The sequence below is a fragment of the Caenorhabditis briggsae genome, assembly GCF_000004555.2.
Source record: "Caenorhabditis briggsae complete genome, chrII, whole genome shotgun sequence".
Classification (NCBI taxonomy): domain Eukaryota; kingdom Metazoa; phylum Nematoda; class Chromadorea; order Rhabditida; family Rhabditidae; genus Caenorhabditis; species Caenorhabditis briggsae.
Genome location: NC_013486.2, coordinates 15,258,660 through 15,282,674, shown reverse-complemented (window position 1 = coordinate 15,282,674; position 24,015 = coordinate 15,258,660). Strand labels below are relative to the sequence as shown.

The 24,015-nt window shown below is 34.4% G+C and overlaps 4 protein-coding genes across 4 annotated transcripts; 2 read left to right on the top strand and 2 right to left on the bottom strand.

Moving 5' to 3' along the window:
• Positions 1-553: 553 nt before the first annotated feature.
• Positions 554-1,479, top strand: CBG16028 (the record flags this gene model as incomplete). Its single annotated transcript, XM_002643359.1, has 3 exons — positions 554-1,109; positions 1,153-1,304; positions 1,357-1,479. The coding sequence occupies 3 exons, from the start codon at positions 554-556 to the stop codon at positions 1,477-1,479; spliced, it is 831 nt and encodes a 276-aa protein (XP_002643405.1).
• A 6,749-nt stretch (positions 1,480-8,228) lies between these two features.
• CBG27454 lies at positions 8,229-8,933 on the bottom strand (the record flags this gene model as incomplete). The annotated part of the gene is made up of 3 exons (XM_045243109.1): positions 8,229-8,317; positions 8,639-8,833; positions 8,879-8,933. 3 exons carry the CDS (start codon positions 8,931-8,933, stop codon positions 8,229-8,231), a joined length of 339 nt encoding a protein of 112 aa, XP_045099821.1.
• A 5,964-nt stretch (positions 8,934-14,897) lies between these two features.
• Positions 14,898-16,786, top strand: CBG16023 (the record flags this gene model as incomplete). Its single annotated transcript, XM_002643358.1, has 5 exons — positions 14,898-14,972; positions 15,736-15,814; positions 15,860-16,027; positions 16,143-16,243; positions 16,661-16,786. 5 exons carry the CDS (start codon positions 14,898-14,900, stop codon positions 16,784-16,786), a joined length of 549 nt encoding a protein of 182 aa, XP_002643404.1.
• Positions 16,787-16,913: 127 nt separating this feature from the next.
• CBG27455 lies at positions 16,914-17,979 on the bottom strand (the record flags this gene model as incomplete). Its single annotated transcript, XM_045243108.1, has 4 exons — positions 16,914-16,967; positions 17,196-17,324; positions 17,804-17,916; positions 17,967-17,979. The coding sequence occupies 4 exons, from the start codon at positions 17,977-17,979 to the stop codon at positions 16,914-16,916; spliced, it is 309 nt and encodes a 102-aa protein (XP_045099822.1).
• Between the last annotated feature and the right edge of the window lie 6,036 nt (positions 17,980-24,015).

The window sequence follows — 24,015 nt, the reverse complement described above, 5'->3', positions numbered from 1 at the left end:
CCCCGCCCCTTTTTGGAACGCGTTCCCTTTTCCCTCTTCTCACGCGTTTCATAAAGGGGCGTGTCACTTTGCAACCTGCGGCGCGCCCACGTTTTATTGAATAGGCAATATAGGATCCATGCGCCGTCCAAAGCATATAGGATCCACGCCGCCGCGCAGCAGTTCCTCCCCTCCCCATGTCCTAATATTCTCTGTAAACTGAAAATAGAGTTCACCAATACAAATTTATTGAAAATTAATAAAAATGACAAAAAAATAAGAGAAAAAAAACATAAAAGAAAAAATGGTTGTATATCCAGATTTTGATCTAATGACCCCATTTTTTTTGACCAAAAAGCCATAAAATTAAAAAATTGAAAATCGGATTTTTTTGAAAATTCAGAAGCTTTTGAATTGATGAAATTCTTTCTTTTCTTTTTAAAGGAGACCAGACATGAAAAATTTCAAAGTTCTAGTTTTTTTTCTCAGATTTTCGGCATGAATATTGAAATTCTTGTTGAATTTTTAAAATTCCTTGTTTTTTCCAGGTAACCCGCTGCAAAGATCGACAAAAATGACAGAAAATAGAGAGGAGAAGAAGTTTGTGATCAAGTATGTTTTTGGAAACGTTCCATTGTATGATAAAGAAGTAGTTTATGGAAACGAAGAAAAACACTTCGGAATCTTCTGGAAGCTTCGTCATTCCTGGGAGGATTCAGATTATGAGACGTCTGACTATTATCAATTAGAATTTCGAAAAGCAGAAGACGTTGTCGGAAGCGAATGGTCGATGGAAATCGAAGTGGACTCAATGCTCAATGTAAACCTGGAAGCAGAATTCCACGTGACAATCAAGAAAATGACAGGATTCGAAATTCCGAAGCAACTTCCGAAGCTGAGAATTTTTGATGATGACGTGGCGAAGAAGTTCTCAGATGTCTGTTTGTTGGCTGGAAATCAAAAATTCTATGTCTCAAAATTATTCGTGGCTTCTCATTCCGTATATTTCGAATCTCTATTTCTCGGAAATTTCTCGGAATTTCAAAAATCTGAAATTGAATTAAAGGATGTCGATCCGAATGATTTTCAGAACTTTCTAGAGCTTATCAACGGAGAGACATTTGTGAATGGTATGGGTTTTTGGAATATTCTGAGCAATTATTGATTTTTCAGATGACACTGTTGAAGGACTCCTCCATTTGGCCGATTTTTTCGATTCGAAAGCTGTTTTCAGAAGATGTGAAGCGTTTATGATGAATAAATCCGAAAAATCACTCAAGTCGAAATTCGAATTGGCTATTAAATATCGATTGGAGCCATTGAAGGTTTTTTATTTATTTTTGAGAATTTCCTACCTAAAATAGTTGAAATTTCCAGAAAAAGTGCATTTCTGGCATGAAAAACAAGGAAGATGTGAAATCAGTTCTACCGGAAGACCCATTTCAAATCAATCAAGATGTCTGGGCGGAATTGTTCAACAAGGCCTTCTCTTTTAATTGAATTTTTAATAAAATGTTTTTTTGCTGTCTGATACCATCACACTTCTTTTTTTTCCATTCTTTTGATTTTAATAAATTCTTTAAAGTTTTTTTTTTCAGAAAAAAACGCTGAAAATTACAAAACAGAAAAGACGCTTCGAAACCTTTTCACAATATGCAGCATGCACCTTTAAAGAAACTACTGTACTTGTAAAATGTTGAAATCGGCTGAAAAAGTGCTGAATTTTTGTATTTTTAGCCGTTTTTTTCAATTTCTCAATTAAAAAATTTTTCGAATAGTTTTGTTTCTGAAAATCTGCTAAAAAAAACGTTTAAACGGCTACAGTAACCCACAAAGAAGTTTTCAAGATGATTTCGCCAATTTCAGAATTTTGGAAACAGAGAAATCTAAAACATTAGAAGGTTTTTTTTTCGATTATATTTATCTGTGTACCTTCAACTGTCGAGGCACCGTGAATAAGCTCTAGAAACTTCTGAAAGTCAATCGGATCGATATTCTTAAACTCGATTATCGATTTTTCAGATTCCGCAAAACTTCCAGAGAGCTGAGATTTGAAATATGTCGAATGAAAAAAAAACAGAAAAAAGGAGAAAAATCGATAAATTCAATTTTCCTTCGAAAAATCCTCGAAAAAGAGAGCAAAAATAACATTTTTAATGGTTAAAAATTTAGAAATATTGATTAAATTGATTAAAGTGTGTAAGGTGCTTTTATAAACAATTTTTTCAAAAGCAAAAAACAAAAAAAAATCAATCCTCGGCGGGGGGTTGAACCAAAAACCTTCAGCTTAATAGCCAACAGTGTATACCACTACACCATGCGGGCACATTCACAGGTAGAGGGGGGCTGCCGAAAAATGGGCCGTCTGGCAGGCGCGGACTGCCGAAAAGCGAACAGTCGGCAGTCGAATCGCGCGCCGCCGACGGTCCGTCTGTAACGATTTACGACTCGAAGGCTGACCGTCTATAATGATAGCGCCTTCTTGACAGTTCATCATTAAACAGGTAATAAACAATAGAAATTCTTTATTCAACTAATAGTTTCTGTGGATTGTGTATTGTTTTTAAAAAGTAACTCTGATTTTTTCAAAGGTGAATTTTTATGAGTAGAACAAGAGAAAATACATAAGAAATCACAAGTTCTGAATGAGACAGAACTTCCGATTTTCTTTCTGTGTTTTCGCAAAATTCAAACTTCATAGAAACTCAACTCGGAAAATCAGAAGCTTTTTTTTTATTTCCTTTCGTTCTCTTTCTCTTCTTCGTTTCTCCCTTTCAACTTTTTTCGTTTCTCGGTATGTACATTTCTCTCATTGAACAGTATTTTTCGCTTATAAGTACGTTCAAAATAAATAAAATTGATGCGTTCGCAACACTAAAAACTGACAAGTAAAAAATCTTTAGATTTTTAGGCTCTGCGGCATTTTTAAAGCAGACTTCAAAAGGGCGACGTTTCGCATGTGAAATTTAAAAAACGAGTCAGAAACAGCAAAAACTGATTTTCGTATTAATTTTTGTGCGAACCTTGCAAAGTTGTTATTTTCCAAACATTGCACTTGCAAAACGTCACACCTATGAAGCGAGGTGAATTTTCGACAGCGCATGAACAATTTCAGAATTTACGATAGTTTTTGCTTCGGAACGTATAAAAACTTACCAACTCACCATATAAAAACTCCTGAAAGGCTGCATTTGTAACGTTCCGAAGCAAAAAATAGCGAAACTTTCGAAACTTTCATCGCAAGGAGTTTTCGCCGACTTCTGCGTTTTCAACTAAAAACGCGCAGAGCGAAAGTGCGCAAAGCTTTTCAGTGCTTCTTTATGCCAGTAGTTAGATAAATTAAGCGAAAAATACTGAATTTCAATAAGAGAACACTTCGAAAAGCGAAAGAAACTGAAAAAAAGACGAAAAATTAGTAAAGTCTTGTGTCGCTAAACAAGGCGCAGCCGGGATTTCGGAGTGTCGTTGCGGGATTTCGGAGTGTCGTTGCAAATCTCTATGACCGAAATTTTGAAACTCGGCAGTAAAAAAAATATGACCGAGAACATGTGTCCTGAACGATTGATTATTATCATGCAATGACAACTCGAGTAAAGATCTTGGAACACGAAAATGCTAACACATGCTTCTAGATATATACCAAGGAATTTTCAAACATATTTTTTTATTCAGCCGCCATCAACCAGTCAGCGCCTCTTCGACTGTCATTTAGCAGTCGTTCAACAACCTATTTTTTGAAGTGGTCCTATTTTAGGAAAATAAGATTCTATCATTTCCTATAATCTGGTGGGGGTATGAGAAATTGTTTTCTGCATGATTTCCAATCAGAACCTTCAAGTATGTTTTCCAATCGGTACCGACTGTCCGTCGACGGCCCGTCGGTTCTCCTTCGGCTGCCAACTAGCAGTCATTCGCCAGTTTGCGCCTCTTCAGCTGTCATTTAGCAGTTTTTCGGCAGTCCCCCTCTACCTGTGCGGTCGCGCATCGCGGGTTCGTTTCCCATCTATCCGTTTTCGTTTTTTTTTCTGTTTTCATGCAGCGACATCATGGAATGACAGAATATCGACAAAAAGTCCGGAATTATTGCCTTACATTGAAGAAATCTAGTGTACACTAAAAAAAATAAATGCTCGTCAAGTAGCGCGCATTGGGTCGCAATCGCCCGATTTTCCGTCAGAATACATGATCTCGCTTCAAGAAAAATCCGTAGACTTTCATGTCTGGCCTCCTTTAACATTGCGGCCTTAAAACAGTGATATTTTCTGCGAATTTTGGAAAAAAACCAATTTGTTGAAGTTGATTTTTTGAACTGTAGGCTTTAAAAAATCGATTTGTCTTGCATTTGTATATTGTCCTAATTGTGAATAAAATTTTAATTTTTTCAAATTTCTAAATTTATTGAAATTTCGAATTTTGAAAAATCAAAATCTTTTCAGTATTCTTATTTATCTGTTGTTTACAAAGTTTATCAGATAGAAAAAAATTCCAAGAAATTAGAACAAAATTTCAGAAATATCTTCATTTCTTGCCAGAGAAAATAATTCAGGCCATTAGAAAATTGAAGTTTTAAATCAAGTAAAAATCGAGCATCCGAATACCAAAACCACCAAAATATGGACCATAGAAAAGATTGGATAAGAAGAGGAACTCTCAACAACGTCATGTGTCGGTTTCTTTGTAGTCGTGGTTACTTCAGTTGTGATTACTGTAGTTGCTCCAGTGTATTTGCAGAGTCCATCATTGTCTTCATAACCGTAATCACATTTTTGATTAAAAAAAAGAAATAGAGATTCAATTTTTAAATTGAAATTGTCATCAAGATGCTCCTCGGGGATTCTGAAAATTTTAGATTTTCGATTTCAAAGACAATGCAATTATAAATACTTGGTCAGAAACACAATGCCCTATTTATTAGGTTGGCGGGAAAGTCTTTGTCACTTTTTCAATAGTTTATTTCGCAAAGAAAAAATAACCGAATAATTAATTATATTGTCCATCATTATCAACAACATGTCTCCAACGTTCCCTCAATTTATGGATTCCATTGCGGTAGAATCCAGCCGGGCGTGAGGCAAAGTATTGTTTGAGTGCCGCTTCGACCGCTCCACGGGAATTGAAGCTTCTTCCTTCGAAGGCACGTGTCATATCGCCAAATAACCAATAGTCGGAAGGAGCAAGATCAGGAGAATACGGGGGGTGAGGGAGAACATTCCATCCATATCCCATCAGCTCCTGCTTCACTTGTTTCGAAACATGTGGGCGAGCGTTATCATGTTGATAGTACACTTTCTTGTCTTTCAGGGCCGAACGGTCGACTGCTTTCTTGAGGTTTCGTAGTTGAGTAGTGTAGAGGTCTCCAGTTATTGTTTTGCCCTCGGGCAGAAGTTCCCAGTAGATGGGGCCGTCCACTCCCCACCACACAGAGAGCATAACTTTTTTCGGATAAAGGTCGGGTTTGGGGACATCCTGTGGGCTCTCTCCTTCTCCAACCCACTGGGATTTCCTGTGGTGATTATCGTAGAAGACCCACTTCTCATCTCCGGTTATTAGCCGGTCCAGCCATCGATCGCCCGCGTGGAGAGTGAGAAGAGTAATCGAATCGTCGACTCGGCGGTCAAGGTTGGCTTGAGTCAGGTGATGAGGTATGAATCGACCAAAAAGTTTTCTCATTCCAAGAGACTTCAAACCTTCAAGGACTGTGCTATGGTGAACTCCGAATGTGACAGCTAGTTCACGGCTAGATTGAAATGGATCCGATTGCAATGCGTGCTTCAGCTTGTCCAAATCCAACTCACGGGGTCTCCCAGAGCGATCCTTTTCATCGAGCGAGAAGTCATCTTTTCGAAACGATGGAACCAATTGCGAATAGTATTGTAGTGAGGGGCATGGTGTTGTACACATCTTCAAGAAAGTTTCCGAATCCTTCATCGTGGTGTGAGATAGGAAGAGGTAAATCAAAACATGTTTGATGTGAATTGCAGTGGGAACAAACATATCGTTTCAATTACAGATGAGGAGCAGGGAAGGAAATGGGGACTTGTTTATATGGAAGGTTCTTATCACCTTGTTATTCACTAGAGTCGATATCATACACAGCCTCCATATACGAGAACAGTGATTAAACAAACAGAGTGACAAAGACTTTCCCGCCAACCTTAATTTNTNNTAATCAAACTAAATAAACAGATTTTCATCAACCAAAAGATGAAACTTTCGAAAATATTTTCGAAAATCTGGAAATTCCGACTCATCCAGGTGAAAACATGCACCATATCGTTTCCATATCATCTTTGTTACACCCGATCTTTTCAAAGAGAGGATAATAATATGTAAATATAAATATATATTCATATGTGCTATTATATTTCTCTGGGTCAGGATTCCGATTGAATTTAGATTTTCCTCAAGAATACTATTTAAAAGTCCTTCATAAGTGCTGTAGTGTATGGTTTGTATATATCTTTCATCGGGATCATAACCATAGATTATAGAAAAATTCTTCGTAGTCATTTCGTGTGCCAGATCGTCGCTCCAGACCTGGAAAAAGTGTACAGTACCTGTCAGCAAGATAAACAAGATCAAATTTTCAAGTTCATTTTTGGCCATTGTCAGGAGTCTGGAGCTCGGCTTTCAAGTTTCCAAAATTTTGCATTCATAGACTATTTCGAAAATATTCCTAGTTTTTCAGCTGTTTTCAAAGTAAACATAAACTTGACAGTCGAGCTTTAGACTTCTGAAAATAATCAAAATGATCAGAAAATTAACTTATTGATTAGCAATTTATCAGTTCAGAATTTTTTTCCAATTTAAAAAAAAACAAAGAAAAGTTAACTCAAAGTGTTCTGGTAAATTTTAAAACACTCACCAATTCTCTCATGTTCGGAATTTTCATTCCTTTTGCCAATTCTCTTCTGGCTTTATTCACTTTTTCCACGAATTGTGGACCGGTCCAGTCTGAAGAGACCAGTGGGAAAATGAGAAGTGCCAAAAATAGGAGGCGCATCTTCTGAAAACTTTCAAAAATGTTTTGGAAATCTGAAAAACACCTAAAACTCACTTTTCGATAGTTCGAAATTTTTCAAACTGATTCGTCATAGTGGAAAAATCTTTTCACTTTTTTTTTCGTCTATTGACCCCTTTTTTACAAAAGTCGTAAAATTAAAAATTAAAAAATTAACGTGAAACTTGAATTTTGAAAATTCAAATCAAAGATTTCTCTTTTCAGCCGCCTTCCCGATTTTCAGAACAAAAATATAACTTTAAAAATGTTTTTTCCAACCCATGACGTGTTTTTTTTGTTGATATTAAATCCGGAAATTCAATGTTGGTTTTCAAGATTTTCAGCTAAAAAAAGCCAATATTCAACTTTTTTCTCTCACTTTTTGTCTAAAATGTTCCCCAATATGCGCCTTCTACTCTTAGCACTTTTAATTTTCCCCGTGATTTCTTCGGAATGGAACATTTCAGAATTTGTAGAAAAATTGAATGAAAAAAGAAGAGATTTTGCAAAAAATGAGAAAATTCCAAATATGAGAGAATTGGTGAGTAAATTTTGAAAATTTTAAAGGAATTTTTAGGCCATAAAAAACCTATTTTTGAATTTCCAGACATACTATTTAGTTGTTGCCGTATCTCTCCCAGATGAAATTTTATCGAAAAGTTGTCAACTACAAAAATGAAGCTCTAGTTTTGTTTAGTAATCATGGAAATTTTCAAAAATTTCTGACAATTTCTAATTACTTTTGTAGAGCATTCAAGTTCATTTTTTCAGGTCTGGAGCCTCGATTTGGCAGTAGAAGTAGAGAATCGTATCGAAAATCACACATTGGTAGATGGAAAAGACAGATATTTTACAATTTTGGATGAAAGAGATTTTGAAGAACATTTTGAGAATTTTCTCAATGATGTGAAGCATATAAGCCGAGGATTTGATGGGTATTACAGTACGAATTCTCATTATCTCTTCCCATTTGTTGATAAAATTGGATGTAATAATGAATTTGAGAACACAACAGAGCAATATTGCTTTCTGAATCATGAGTGAGTCTGAAATTTCAGATTTTAAAATTCTAGAAAATTTTGGAAATCCTTATCTATTGCACACTTTTTTAAAATCGAGTTTCGCGACTTTCAACAGTGTAGCACAGCAGTAATTTAAGAATGTTAAGAGATAATCTGAAATTTTCCAGAACACCCATGAATGATTTATTCCTTTTTTATGGAGAAGCCGGAACTAGATGTGAATATGGTCATGAAAATAATAATGGACTCTGCAAATACACAGGAACGGCCAATTCTACTGTAACTACGACTACAGTAATCACAACTACAAAGAAATCTGAAAATGTCCCTCCAAGTGGGCCTTCCTCATCTTATTCTATGTTTTCCCTGATTCATATTTTAGTACTTTTGGGATTTGGTCACTCAATTTTCAACTGATTCGAAATCTTTTCATTTTTCTACTAATGGTCTGAGTTATTTTCTGCGGCAAAAAATAAAGACATTTACAAATGGTTGTTTTAAATTACTGGAATATTTATTTATCGTTGGCCTATATTTTGGTTCTGAAAATCGGGAAGACGGCTGAAAAGAGGAATCTTTGATTTGAATTTTCAAAATTCAAGTTTCAAGTTAATTTTTAACATTTTAATTTTACGACAAATATCTTCTTCACACATCAAATCCTGAACACTTTCACATTCAATTTCTTCCATTACTTGATGTGTTTCATCTTCTTCAAATTCATTAGTTTCAATAGAGCTCGTCGATACTTCTGAGCTTCTTCTGGATTTATTCACATTATCATCATTATTATCCTCATCTTTTCCATTAAATAGATGGTTCCATGTCGACTCTGAAACAAACCAAATTCTCAAAAGAATCAAGATCAAGATCTTACGTAACAACCTCCTTGGAACTCTGCTGCTATTCAATACCTTTGACCCATTAAACATGTTTCAAATCTTCACAATTTTCGTTATACAAAAAAAAATCACTAAAAAATATTTAAAAATTTTATAAAATCGAAAAAAAAACGAGAAAAAGAACCGAATTTACACTGGTATAAATAAAAATAATAGCACGCTTTGCGAGCACGCAACGCGCTTAAAGGGGGGGGGGACATGAAAAAAATAATGTTCTCGAAATTTCGTTTAAATATGCCTCTCGAGGAGTTGAACGTGTGGGACGAGGATTGAGGGTGCGGCGCCGCTACCGACTGAGCCACGCGGGCAAAGAGAAAGCGCACGCCCGATTGCATACATAAAGGCGAGGACGACAGCTGTACGGAGAGTGACATTAAGCGTTGTACACCGTCACGGTAGAATGCATACTCTGGCCCCAAAAATCCCCCGTAAAATCTCCTGTCCCCCCCACCTTTAAACAGCTACAGAAAGTCGAGAGATCCTTCAAAATGCTACAGAAAGGTGTGAGGAAATCCCGAGTCCCTCTCCCCTCCCAAAAAAGGAATTCTTTTATTTCCAAAAGAGCCTCTCAATATGGTTATACATACCAATAAAATTGGCTCAAATCATTTCCTTTTTGACACTCTTTTCTGAGATATTTGTAGGCAATTAGTATGTTCCCTCTCCCCTCCGCCCCTCCAAAAACGCCCACTCAAAAATGGAAATTCTGATATTTCTTCTTCTTCTATTTCTTCTATTCTCTTCAGGATTACTGTAGCTGCTAACATTGACTTTCGGATGATAAGTGAACGAGTTTTGATTTCTATTTTTAAAGTCATTCAATTTGGTATACTGTAGCTGTCGTAAGGGCCGGCGCTTTCATTGTCCCAAGACACCTCCGGAGGGACCTTCTATTTTTGATTTCAAAACACATTTTGAAGGGGGGGGGGGGGTCCTTTTTCACAAGGGTCCATTCTATTACGGGGGCCCTTCTATTACAGGTTAATCTTCTATTTTTCTAAGCCCCTCTCGGAGGGCCCTTCTTTTTGAGGTGCCCTTCTAATACAGGTTTTACGGTATAAGTAATGATGAAACTTGCTATTAAAAGGCATGAAACTGGCTCAGAAACCTCAATAACATTTGAAACACTACTTCTTCAAACTTAATTATCTCGGTTACCGCAAGATATATCAATAAGTGGTCAACTAATAAAATGTTTATCATATAAGAGACTATGATTTTCATTAAAGGAGGGGGGACATGAAAAAAAATAATGTTCTCGAAATTTCGTTCAAAGATGCCCCTCGAGGAGTTGAACTTGTGAGGGCGATGATTGAGGGTGCGGCGCCGCTACCGACTGAGCCACGCGGGCAAAGAGGAAGCTGCCGCCCGATTGCAAACATAAAGGCGAGGACGACAGCTGTACGCAGAGTGACATTAAGCGTTGTACACCGTGACGGTAGAATGCATACTCTAGCTACAAAAAAACTACGAAAAATCTCCTGTCCCTTTAAAAATTAAAATTTCAACCCGATTATATAAAAAATCGTTGAAAAAGCGTTCCTATTATACGAGATTTCTTTGAATTATTGAAGTATTCGACGCAATTTTCAGTTGCACGCCACCCGAATTTTCAAGTTTTAGCCTATGTATCTTATTTTCTGTGAGAGATATCAAAAAGTGATTAACTGAAAAAATATTGCTGATATTATGATAACCATTTCATTAGTTGACTTCTTTTTGATATCTTTCACAGGAGCCGAAATATATAGGCTCAACAAAGTGGACGGTCCGGGAGGCGTTCTATTAGAGTTACAGTTAGTTTAAAGGCGCATAACTCGGCTCAAAACTGGAATTCCGAATTGAAGTAATTGATGTTTTGTAGGTAATTTGACGGGCTACTAACTAACAATTATCGTTCTTTGTATCTTTTTGTAAAAATTCCCACTTTGCAAATAGAACCTAATATAGATAAGAAAAAAATGAAGTGCAAAAAAAAACCAGGAAATCAAAATTTTGTTCATTTTTTGTCATTTTCAGATCTTCCGCTTCCTCCTTTTCCTCATTTTTTGGTCATGTCCTAATTGCTAGTTTTTAGATATCCATTTTTCTATGTTTTCTTGCTTAAAGGGTACCTGTCAACAACACACACGCCATCAAATTATAGCCTTGAAATCTGAAAATAACTCTTAAAATTTAAAAAAAAATTGGTTTTCTAGATTTCTGAATTTCTGAATTTCTGAATTTCTGAATTTCTGAATTTCTGAATTTCTGAATTTCTGAATTTCTGAATTTCTGAATTTCTGAATTTCTGAATTTCTGAATTTTTGAATTTCTGAATTTCTGAATTTCTGAATTTCTGAATTTCTGAATTTCTGCATTTCTGAATTTCTGAATTTCTGAATTTCTGAACTTCTGAATTTCTGAACTTCTGAATTTCTGAATTTCTGAATTTCTAAATTTCTAAATTTCTGAATTTCGGAATTTCTGAATTTCAGAATTTCTGAATTTCTGAATTTCTGAATTTCTGAATTTCTGAATTTCTGAATTTCTGATTTTCTGAATTTCTGAATTTTTGAATTTCTGAATTTCTGAATTTCTGAATTTCTGAATTTCTGAATTTCTGAATTTTTGAATTTCTGCATTTCTGAATTTCTGAATTTCTGAATTTCTGAACTTCTGAATTTCTGAATTTCTGAATTTCTAAATTTCTAAATTTCTGAATTTCTGAATTTCTGAATTTCTGAATTTCTGAATTTCTGAATTTCTGAATTTCAGAATTTCCAAATTTCCAAATTTCTGAATTTCTGAATTTCTGAATTTCTGAATTTCTGAATTTCTGAATTTCTGAATTTCTGAATTTCTGAATTTCTGAATTTTTGAATTTCTGAATTTTTGAATTTCGGAATTTCTGAATTTCTGAATTTCTGAATTTTTGAATTTCTGAATTTCTGAATTTCTAAATTTCTAAATTTCTGAATTTCTGAATTTCTGAATTTCTGAATTTCTGAATTTCTGAATTTCTGAATTTCAGAATTTCCAAATTTCCAAATTTCTGAATTTCTGAATTTCTGAATTTCTGAATTTCTGAATTTCTGAATGTCTGAATTTCTGAATTTCTGAATTTCTGAATTTTTGAATTTCTGAATTTTTGAATTTCGGAATTTCTGAATTTCTGAACTTGGATTCAATGTTTTCCTAATTTTTAGATTTGGAGCATTTGGGACAAGATAAAAAAAAATTTCCTTTAAATTTTCAAAAAACTTCTCCAACCCCTCAATTTTAATTCCATTTTGTCACAAGTTTTGACATGCAAAGTTTCCATCAATCTAAATTTTTCCCCCAAAATTTTTGGGTTTGCTCAAAAATCACAATTTTTGTTTTCTCATTTTTCTTTATTTTCTTTATTTTCTCTGTTGCCGCCGCCATTTTTCACTCTCAATTGGTTCCGTTGGGTGGAGGAACGAGTGGAAAAAATAAGAGAAAAAAAAGAGTAAATTACATTCACACTACTAAAAAAACCCCGATTTTTGGAAGAAGGAGTTCTTTATTTTGGATTTTTTGGGATATAGAAAAAAGTTGAGTTCCCTTAAATTCTATAAAATTCAATTTTTCAAATGCCTTTTTTTTTTGAATATTTTGGAAATTTCGAGAAATATGTCTTACTTGTTTTTTTTTGTTTTGAAATTTTCATTATTTCGAAAAGTTCGATGAAAAATCTTAGAAGTTCCAAAAATTCTGAAATTCTAGAAAATTTAAAAATTCTAAAGCTTCTAGAAATTCTGATGATCCTCGAAAACCCTTTGAATTTCTAAAATCCTGAAAACTCTGGAACACAGAGTCCCTGGGTCCCTGCGTCCTTGTTGAAAACCTGAAAAATCTTAGACATCCTAAAATTCCTCAAAACTCCAAAAATCTCATAAATTCTAGAAACAAATTTCTATTAAATTGTGGAGTTCCCGGAATATTTTCCATTGAAAAAGTACGGAAATTTTCTGATTTCAAACACACATTTTGAAGAGAGAGGGTCCTTTTTCACAGAGGGCCCTTCTATTACAGGGGGCTCTTCTAGTTTATCAACCCCCTCTCGGTGGGCCCTTCTATTAGAGGGGCCCTATTGTTAAAGGGGCCCTTCTAATAAAGGTTTTAAGATACTCCAAAAAACCGAAATGAAATTTCGAAAAATCGAAAAACCTAAACTTCAGAAAGTTTAAAAATTAAAAATTCTAAAAATTCTAGGACTTTTAAATTCTCAAAACAATCTAAAAATCCTAGATAAATTCGAAAAATGTTAAAATTTTTCCAAAAACTCTCCGAATTTCCTCCCTGTCTCTCCCCCTCAAAAATTAATCAATTTCAATGAACCCATCTCCATTTCCTCCCTCTTTTTCACCCGAAAATTATTTATGAGCTCCAAAAAAATTTAAAAAGAGCACATGTACACACACACACACACACACATTTTTCTTTTCCCTTTACCCCAAAAATTTGAAATTCATTGAAAAAAAAGAAATTTCCGAAAAGTTTTTTCCTGAAAAAAAGTGCTCATTAGAAAAACTTTTTTTGTCCTTTTTTGACTAATTTCGAATTTGAAAAAAATACACAAAAAAAAAGAATTTCAGCTCTGAAAAAAGAGAAATGGGGTCCCCTATTTGTCTGGTTAGTTACCCATTCCATTCATTTTTTATTTTTTTTTTGGTACAAAAAAAAACATAACAGGGTGTGTATATAGTGGTGGTGTACTCGTGTGACCCCCATTTTTTCATTCGAGAAGGCTTTAGAATCCATTTTTCATGTTTATGTGGTTTAGGGGTATTTTGAAGTTTAGATTTCACAGTTGATGGATTGTTAAAAACTTTTCAAAGTAGAAAATTTTTTTAAATCGAAATGGAAACATTCGAAAATCTCCAAATGTCAAACGTTTTCAAAGATCTTTGAATTTCACAATTCTAAGAATTCTAGATTTTCCAAATTTCGAATTTGTCAATTTCTCAATTTTCAAAGTTTCTGATTTTTAGAATTTTAGAATTTTTTCAGAATACCGCAAAACCTGTATTAGAAGGGTCCCTTGAATAGAAGGGACCGTATATAAGAAGGGCCACCTGTAATAGAAGGGCCCTCTGTGAAAAAGGACCCTCTCTCTTCAAAATGTGTTTTGAAATCAGAAAATTTCCGTACTTTTTCCAGGGGAAATAATTCCGAGAACTCCAAAATTAAATACATAGAAATTCGTTGAAACTCTATTTTTCGATGAAAATCTTGCTTAATATTGGTGAAATTGGCAGATTTTCATCGGCCTTCTATTAGAGGGGCCCTTCTAATAAAGGGACCCTTCTAATATAGGTTTTACGGTAACTCGGAATTTAAAATTTTCTAATTTTTTTAAAGGTTCTCTTAGGATATCTGAAAATTCTTAAAATTCAAAAATCTTCAGAATTTACAAAGTTCTCGAAATTCAGAAAATCTTAAATTTCTGAAAATCTTGAAGATTCTGTGAAACATAACATTTAAATTTTATGAAATTACCCAATTTTCACACACAATCTGAAATTTTCATTTTCAAAAGAATTTTCAAAATTTTCGATTTTTAAATTTTTGGAATTTTTGATCAATTTTTTCGAAATTCCAAAATTTCTGATTTTTTGCAAATTTAAAAGTCTGGAATTTAGAAATTTCTAAATTAGGAAGTTTTAATTTATTCAAAAAAATCCAAAAATGTTCTAAAAAAGTTTTTTCCTGATGAAGATGAATGAATTTTTCTTCCATATTCTTTTTTTTCCTTTCCGTCACGAATATTCTCTTCTTCCCGTAATCGGACACCTGTCTGTCACTTTTCTCTTGTCCCTATTATATATTTCCTTATATTTCCTTCTCCATTTCTTTCACTTTTTTTTTGCGTTCCTTGTTTTTTTCCCCCCCGAAAAAAAAACTAGAAAAAAAATCTTTGTTTTATTTTCAGAAAGTTTCAGATCTGCAAAAATTTCCTGAGAATCTTTAAAGGGACAATGTGAAGAGATGAGTTTCCGACATAACGACCATGAACATGCCATTTCCACTCTTCACACCCTTTTTATTATTGTCTACTTGCAGGTGAGCAGCTTTTTTTAAAGAAAAAAAAGCTTTGAAAAACTTAAAATTCCATGAAAATCGGTTGGAAATGACAAAACTAGGCTGTGAGGTGGTTCAAATTATTGAAAAATAGGTTCAAATTCTCATATAGAAGATTACCAGCTTCAACTTGATACCTAGATTGCCTAGTTTCTGGCTTTTTTAGAATTGCTGGCCTAGGATACGGCAAGGTTAAGCCGCGGCGTTAAAGATTGTTTAAATAGTGGCCTAAGATCCAATTAAACAGGGCCAAAGGGTTGAAAATATTGATATTGAAATTGTGAGGTCCCAAGCTTTAATTTCATGCCTATACTGCCTAATTTTAGCTATTTTTGGCATTGGCCTAGGATCCGACAAAGTTCGACCATGGAGTTAAAGTTGAGTTTGAAAGGTGGCCTAGGATCCGATGAAGCTATGCTAGAAGGTTGAAGATGTTCAAAATAGATTTTTGAGATCCTAAGCTTCACTATCAGATTGATACCCATATTGCCTGATTTCAGGCATTTTTAGAATTGGTGGCCTAGGATCCGACAAAGCTTGACTACATCGTAAAAACGAGTTTCAATGGTGGCCTAAGATCCGCCAAAGTTAGGCCAGCGGCGTGTAAACGTTAAAAGCGAGTTTTTGAGACCCTAAGCTTTAGATTGATACCCATATTGCCAAGTTATGGCCAATTTTGACATTTTTTTGAATTTGTGGCCTAGGATCCGACAAAGTTAGGCCACTATTTATAATTTTTTTTCAGGAACTAGCATGGATTTCTGCACCATTGCTCATCTCTGCCAACGTCTTCCTCCACGCTTGTATTCGTCAATTTTCTACTGGTAAGTGATAAAGTTCCAAAATCTTTAAAAAATTCGAATTTCCAGAATCACTCGTCTTCTCGGGTGTCATTTTTGCATTTTTCCTTCTCACCGGTGTCGGGCTCACAGTTTCATTGTACTTGGCGCATACTGTAGCTCTCAGACACATCAAACCAAGCTATTTTGTACCGTATGCAGCTGTTAAGGCCTTCAGAATCGCCACACTGGCACTTGGTGGGTTTTTTGTACTGAGAGTGGCTGGAAATGGCTAACAAATTGTTCAAAAACGCTCAAATTGCTGATGGCCTAGAATCCGACAAAACTCGGCCACCATCTAAAATTCTTACAGTATCCTTCTGCATCTTGTTCTCTCCTACACTTATCAAAACCTATTTCTATGCCAGCATTTATGGATTATTTGAAGCTCTCGCCGGAGCAATTGCCTTGGAAGTAAGTGGGCGGAGCCAAAAAAGGGGCGGAGTCTAAAAAGTTTCTTCTTTCTCAAAACCTAGCCTTGTTTATACTCATTTTAAAGCTAAGAACATGCTTAATTCAGTTCAATTTATGGAATTTGAAAATCTCAATTTTGAAAAAAGTTATGATCTTTTAAAAAAAATTTAAATAATATTTTTTTTTCGATAACTTTTTTCTCACATCCTGGCCTTGTTTATACTTATTTTGAATTTGAAAACATGCCGATTTCGATAAAAACGCTTAAAAATTAATTCCTGCACTCCGTGGCCTAGAAAACCCCAAAAACTAAAAGTTAGGTCACAATGTCCATTTTGGCTCATTTTCGCTCATTTTTCCTCGATTTTTTCCTCGATTTTTTCTTTGGGAAAAAAAAACTGAAATTCTCATTTTCAGGTTACTGTACGCTGCATCCGTGAAACAAAACGAATCCGAATGGGTCGCCGCCGTCAAACCCGTGCCGATGCTCAACTTCAGCCGAATATCGTCTCAAAAAGAACACTAACTCCTGAAAATTGCTGAAAATCTCGATTTTTTTTCTGAAAATTCTGAAATTCCTTCTTTTTGAAATACGGGTTTTATGTTCATTTTGTTATGGAATTCAAAAAAAAAATTTTCCAAATAAAAATTTTTTATTCATAGAGTTCAATTATTTTTTTGAGTTTTTGCTCGTTTTGACCTTTTTGTCCTTGCTTTTGCCCTTCTTTTTGGCATTGAGAAATTTGGAGTCGTAGCTGAAAAAATATTTTTTTTCAAAACTTCAAAACATCCTTACTATTTCACAAAATCCTTTGTCAAATCGTCCATTCCAAACAGATTGAGCAACAGTTTGATGGGTTTCTTCGAGCACTTTTCGTACACTTCGCAGGACTGAAAATTTTTTAATTTGAAAAAAAAAATGTTGCTGCCAAACAATTTTTGAGCTCCCCACCTCATTAAAATCCATTCCATTCCCCTCATTGGCTATCACAGCCAAAACCGATGGTTCCAGAATCGCTTTTTTCATAATTTGTCCGGCACTATGTAGATTGGTCGCCGCGCGAATCAGCGATTTGTTGAGCTGAAAAATCAATGGTGGCCTAGGATCCGACAAAGATGGGCCTGGGTGTTGAAAAATTGAGTTTTAAAGTTCAAAAATGAGTTTTCGAGGTCACTAGTTTTGATTTGACACCCATAATGCCTAGTTTCCCGCATTTTTAGAAGAGGTGGCCTAGGATCCGAAAAAGCGCGGCCACGATGTTAAAGATGGGTTTAAATGGTGGCCTAGAATTCGTCAAAGCTAGGCCACAAAATTCAAAATGCCAGAAATGAGTTTGTCGGGTCATGAGTTTTGATTTGATATCCATATTTCCTAGTTTCCCTAGATTTTAAAAATTTGAGGTTTGCTGGCCGAGGATCCGACAAAACTCGGCCACGAGGCCGAATTTGGGTTTAAGGGGTGTCCTAGATTCCGTCAAAACCTAAAACATGCAACATTGAAAAAAAAACTGCTGGCCGAACTTTTCCCCTACTGAGAATTCTAGGCCACCATATACAAACCTTAACCAAATAAATCATTCGAATGGCACCAGCCAAAAGGCCTCCAGTGATGGAAAAGACGAACATCGCTCCGGTCAGCATTATGATTTTCATCCAGTAAGAACTATATTCCTCTGAAATTCAAATTTTCAGTTTTTTCAGATTTTTCAGAATTTCCAGGTACCTGAAGTCTTCATCGCTTGATACTATTTGTTTGGAGTATTCTGAAATAAAATTGAAAAGATTTGCCGGGAAATTTGAATTCTTTTTTGAAGCCACGAATCACTGAAAATCTAGACATTTGAAATTTGACGTAAAAATTACCATTTTCGGAGTGCTGGCCTAGCTTTGTCGGAACCTAGGCCAGCGATTCTAAAAATGCCAGAAACAAGGCAATATAGGTATCAAATTGAAGCTTGTGAAGTCGAAAACTCAAATTTAACATTTTCAACCCTCTGGCCTAGCTTTTGCCGGCCCCTAGGCCACCATTTCAAACTACCTTCAGTACCGCGGCCGAACTTTGTCGGATTCTAGACTAGCAACTCTCAAAATTCCTGAAACTAGGCAATATGGGTACCAAATTAAAGCTCGCGTCCTGAAAAATCCATTTTCATCATTTCCAATCCTTTGGCCTAGCTTTCTCGGATCCTAGACCATAATTTACACCTATCTTGGACACCGTGACCGAACTTTGTCGGGTCCTAGGCCACCAATCCCAAAAATACTTGTAACACGGCAATATGGTTATCAAGCTGGAATTTGTGATTTCAAAAACTCCATTTGTGTTGTTTTCAACCCCCTGGCCTAGTTTTGTCGGATTCTAGGCTACCATTTAGACACATTTTCAACACCGTGGCCGAATTTTTTTTTTCGGATCCTGGGCCACCAATCTAAAATTCAGGAAACTAGGCAATATGGGTATCAATTGAAAGCTTGTGATCTCAAAAACTCATCTTTATCATTTTCAAACCCTCTGGCGGCTCCTAGGCCATCAATCCAGGCTGATCCCGCCCCCTTGAGAAGCTCCGCCCCTCTTTTACACCTTTAAAAGTCTCACATTTCAGATTGTTGGCCCATTGAACTCATTCCTTTGGAACTTTATTTCATTGTTTAAATCCTTATGGCCGAACTTTTCGTATTCCTAGGCCACCAATTCCCATCCACCCCCACATGTTCTCCTCCCCACTTCAAAAATTTCTTGTTTCTTGGTCTTCTTCTCTTTATTTTTCTTTTCAAACACTTGTCGAGGACCAAAAAGTGGTGGTTAAGACTGGCGGAGAAATGAGGGCTTAGTGGAACTAGGAAGGGAAATGAAAAAGAAGAAGGAAGGAAAAAAACGATGGCCTAGGATCTGACAAAGTTAGACCACGGAGTCGGAGATGGGTTTAATATGTGGCCTAGGATCCGAAAAAGCTAGGACACAAGTTGAAAATGTTGAATATCAGTTTCTGAGGTCCCAAGCTTTATTTTGATATCCATATTGCCTAGTTTCTATTCATTTAGAGTTGCTGGCCTAGGATCCGACAAAGTTCGGCCACGGCGTTAAATATGTATTTAAATGGTGGCGGAGGATCTGGCAAAGCTAGGCCACAAGTTGTAAATGTTGAAAATAAAATTTTGAGGTCCCGAGCTTTGATTTGATTCCTATATTGACAGAAATTCAGAAATTCAGAAATTCAGAAATTCAGAAATTCAGAAATTCAGAAATTCAGAAATTCAGAAATTCAGAAATTCAGAAATTCAGAAATTCAGAAATTCAGAAATTCAGAAATTCAGAAATTCAGAAATTCAGAAATTCAAAAATGCAGAAATTCAGAAATTCAGAAATTCAGAAATTCAAAATTTCAAAAATGCAGAAATTCAAAAATTCAGAAAACCAGAATTTCAGAAATGCAGAAATTCATAAATTCATAAATTCAGAAATTCAGAATTTGAATTTTTTGTATGTTTATTTACAAAATGTCTATTTTGACAAATTTGGAAATCTAGACCACTAGTTTTTTTGGCTGGATTTTTTTCCAAAAAAAATATTCAAAAACCAAAATCCAAAAAACTTTTTTTTCAAAAAAAAAAAAAAAACTGAAAAAATCCCAAAAACCAATGAATTCTATTGTCTAGGTCCCCTTTCTTTGGTTTCTCCAAAACATGAAATTCTTTTTTTTTCAAAAACATATTTTTAAATTTTTTTTCCCATTTTTTTTCTTCAAATTCCCAAATTTAAACCCTTTACAACATAGCAAAAAAATAGAAAAAAATGAAAAAGAGGGGCTAAAAGTTGGCGGGCAAATTTGATTCGCATCTCATTTTTGATGCGACAACTTTTTTCGAAAAAAAAGTTTTCGATAAAATTTTTGTGGAATTTTTTTTCCGATTCACCGAATTTTCCATTTTTATGAACATTTTGGAGAAATTTCGGCTCTTTTCTAGTTTAGAGGTCCCAAAAAAATTTAGAGGTCCCAAAATAAAACAGAGGTCCCAAAAGTAATTAGAGGTCCCAAAAAAGTTTAGAGGTCCCAAGAAAAAATAGAGGTCCAAAAAACGAAAAACGCGCAGATGTTGGAATAATGTACTAGTATTTGAACTGTGCGAGTAGTTTGAGTTTTAAGGTCTTATAGGATGACATGACTACTCCTAACAATTTTAGCTCCAATTCTCTCGCATCTTGCCGATGAACCCAATTTACATATGAGGGAAATTTGGGCAATACAGTAATCACTCCGTGATTATGCTTTCTCTCAGGCTTTGATAATTGTCAGAAAATATGCATTCCTAAGCCTATTAGAAGTATAAAATATATCATCAACAATTATTTTGCTATAAGACCTCAAAACTTTAAATTCTTACACAATTCAAATTTTAGTACATTATTCCGGTATCTGTGCATTTTTAAGTTTTGGACCACTATTTTTTCTTGGGACCTCTAAACTTTTTTGGGACCTCTAATTTTTTTTGAGACCTCTATTTTATTTTGGGACCTCTAATTTTTTTTGGGACCTCTAATTTTTTTTGGGACCTCTAAATTTTTTTGGGACCTCTAAACTAGAAAAGAGCCGAAATTTCAAACTTTTTCTGACGGAAAAAGGCCTACTTTTACGTCATTTTAGGGTGTTAGACTGTTTTGGGAGTCGTGGCCGAACTTTGTCGAATCCTAGGCCACCGATTCAAAAAATTTGTGAAACTAGGCAATATGGGTATCTAATTAGAGCTTGTGACCTCAAAACCCATTTTTAACATTTTCCACCCTGTGGCCTAGTTTTTCGGATTCTAGGCCACCAATCTAAATATTGCTCTTTTTTTCATTTTTCAAAAATTTTCCTTTTTTTCTTTCAATTCCTTCTTCATGTCTAAGCTCCGCCCACTTCAGACACCCCTTCTTTTTTCTTTTGCACTTTTTTGTATTTCTTGTAACGTCATCTAATGAGTTTTCGGGTGCTGGCCTAGAAATGTCGGATGCTAGGCCAGAAATTTCGAAGCTTTGACCGAAAAAGAGATTTTCAGCGTTTGATTACATTTTCAAGATTTCTTTTGGTGTTTAGTCAAAGCTCCTGACCCCGAAACTCAGTTTTTAATGCCGTGGCCGAATTTTGTCGGATCCTAGGCCAGTAATTCTAAAAATGCCAGAAACTAGGCAATTTGGGTATCAAATTGAAGCTTGGAATCTCAAAAACTTAATTTTGATATTCTCAACCCTCTAGCTTAGCTTCGTCGGGCCCTAGGCCACCATTTAAACCCATCTTTAACGTCGTGGCCTGGCTTTGCCGGATCCTAGGCCAGCCTATCTTAAAATACCAGAAACTAGGCAATATGGGTATCAAATTTACGCTCGAAACCTCAAAAACTCATTTTTAAAATTTTCAACTCTCTGGCCTAGCTTTGTCGCATCCTAGGCCGCTATTAGAACCAAGCCTCAACGCCGTGGCCAAACTTTGTCAGATCATAGGCCAGCAATTCTGAAAATCCCCTAGACATCCACCCAGACTACTTTTTTTTCTGTTTTGTTCTACTATCTGTTTTCGTGAAAGAAAAGCAATAAAGAACGAAAGGAGATGAAATTTCCGTGTTCTTCTGTGTTCTCTGCGTCTCTCAATCTCTCTTTTTCAAGAAGAAACTTATGGAAAAACTCGTAAGCGCTCCCTCTTCTTTGCTCCTCATCCACGCCCCAAAGGCCCACTGAAGAGATAGATGAAGATAAAAAGTGTGAAAATTCGCTTCTTTTTTATTTTTTTTGTTGGTTTTCCATTCTTCATTTTTCTTCTTGTTTATACTATTTTTACGATTTTTGTTTTGGGATTTTTTCGGGATTTTTTAATTTCAGATTTCTAGAATATCAGAGTTTTCGATTTTTTTGAATTTCTCATTTTCCGAATTAATTAACTTTTGAATTTTCCGAAAATTTGGACCTTGTTAAAGTTTTTAAAAATGTGAAATTTCTGAAATTCAGAATTACAGAAAAATATCTGAATTTCAGAATTTCCAAATTTCCAAATTTCTGAATTTCCAAATTTCTGAATTTCTGAATTTTTGAATTTCTGAATTTCTGAATTTCTGAATTTCTGAATTTCTGAATTTATGAATTTATGAATTTCTGAATTTCTGAATTTCTGAATTTCTGAATTTCTGAATTTCTGAATTTCTGAATTTCTGAATTTCTGAATTTTCAAATTTCTGAATTTCTGAATTTCTGAATTTCTGAATTTTCAAATTTCTGAATTTCTGAATTTCTGAATTTCTGAATTTCTGAATTTCTGAACTTCTGAATTTCTGAATTTCTGAATTTCTGAATTTCTGAATTTCTGAATTTCTGAATTTCTGAATTTTCAAATTTCTGAATTTCTGAATTTTTGAATTTCTGAATTTCTGAATTTCTGAATTTCTGAATTTATGAATTTCTGAATTTCTGAATTTCTGAATTTCTGAATTTCTGAATTTCTGAATTTCTGAATTTCTGAATTTCTGAATTTTCAAATTTCTGAATTTCTGAATTTCTGAATTTCTGAATTTCTGAATTTCTGAACTTCTGAATTTCTGAATTTCTGAATTTTCGAATTTTAGAACTTTCGTGTTTCAGATTTTTTCAGAGCTTCTGAATTTCTGAATTTCTAAGCTTCTAAATTTCTGAATTTCTGAAATTCTGGTTTTCTGAATTTTTGAATTCAGTTTATCAGAATTTTAAAGATTTTCAGATTTTGTGCAATTTTTGGAGATTCCGAATTTTTGAATTTCCAGAATTTTTTAGATTTTTGCTTTTTTGAATTCTCATGCTTTAATTTTTCCAAATTTTCCAAAAATGTCAATTTTCTTCAATTCAAAAATTCAAGAAAAATCTAAAATTTTGGTTAAAGGTTCAAAAGAAAACTGTAAAAAACTATTCAAAAAATATCAATTATAAAATTCTGGAAATTTTCTGGTTTTTTTTTAAATAAAAATTCAAAAATCAGAATTTCGGAACTTCAGAAATCTCCGAGTTCCGATGAACGGTTTCAACTGTACTATTTTTAGTATTTTTGCAAAAATTCCGAATTCCAAAATGTTTATTTTTTCTTATTTATCTCTTTTTCTTTTCCCTAAATTTCTCTTTTTTCCAAACTGACACTTTTTTTCCCATTTTTTCCATGCTTTTTCACTCCTTTTTTTGACAGAAAACATGCTGAAAAAATTTGTAGAAAAACAAATTTTTTGCTCCATTTCTTTTTCTTAAACTAGTCATTTTTTTAGTTTTGGTTTTTCCAAAAATTTTGGAAAAAAGAGGAAATGGGGGAGGAAATTTGAGATACGGATCAGAATTTTTATTTGAGAAAATTTGAAAAAACTGAAGAGCAAAGTTTTGGTTTTGGAGAATAAGAGTTTTTCCGAATTTCTGAATTTCTGAATTTCTGAATTTCTGAATTTCTGAATTTCTGAATTTCTGAATTTCTGAATTTCTGAATTTCTGACTTTCTGAATTTCTGAATTTTCAAATTTCTGAATTTCTGAATTTCTGAATTTCTGAATTTCTGAATTTCTGAATTTCTGAATTTCTGAATTTTCAAATTTCTGAATTTCTGAATTTCTGAATTTCTGAATTTCTGAATTTCTGAATTTCTGAATTTCCGAATTTCTGAATTTCTGAATTTCTGAGTTTCTGAATTTTCAAATTTCTGAATTTCTGAATTTCTGAATTTCTGAATTTCTGGATTTTCAAATTTCTGATTTTCTGAATTTCTGAATTTCTGAATTTCTGAATTTCCGAATTT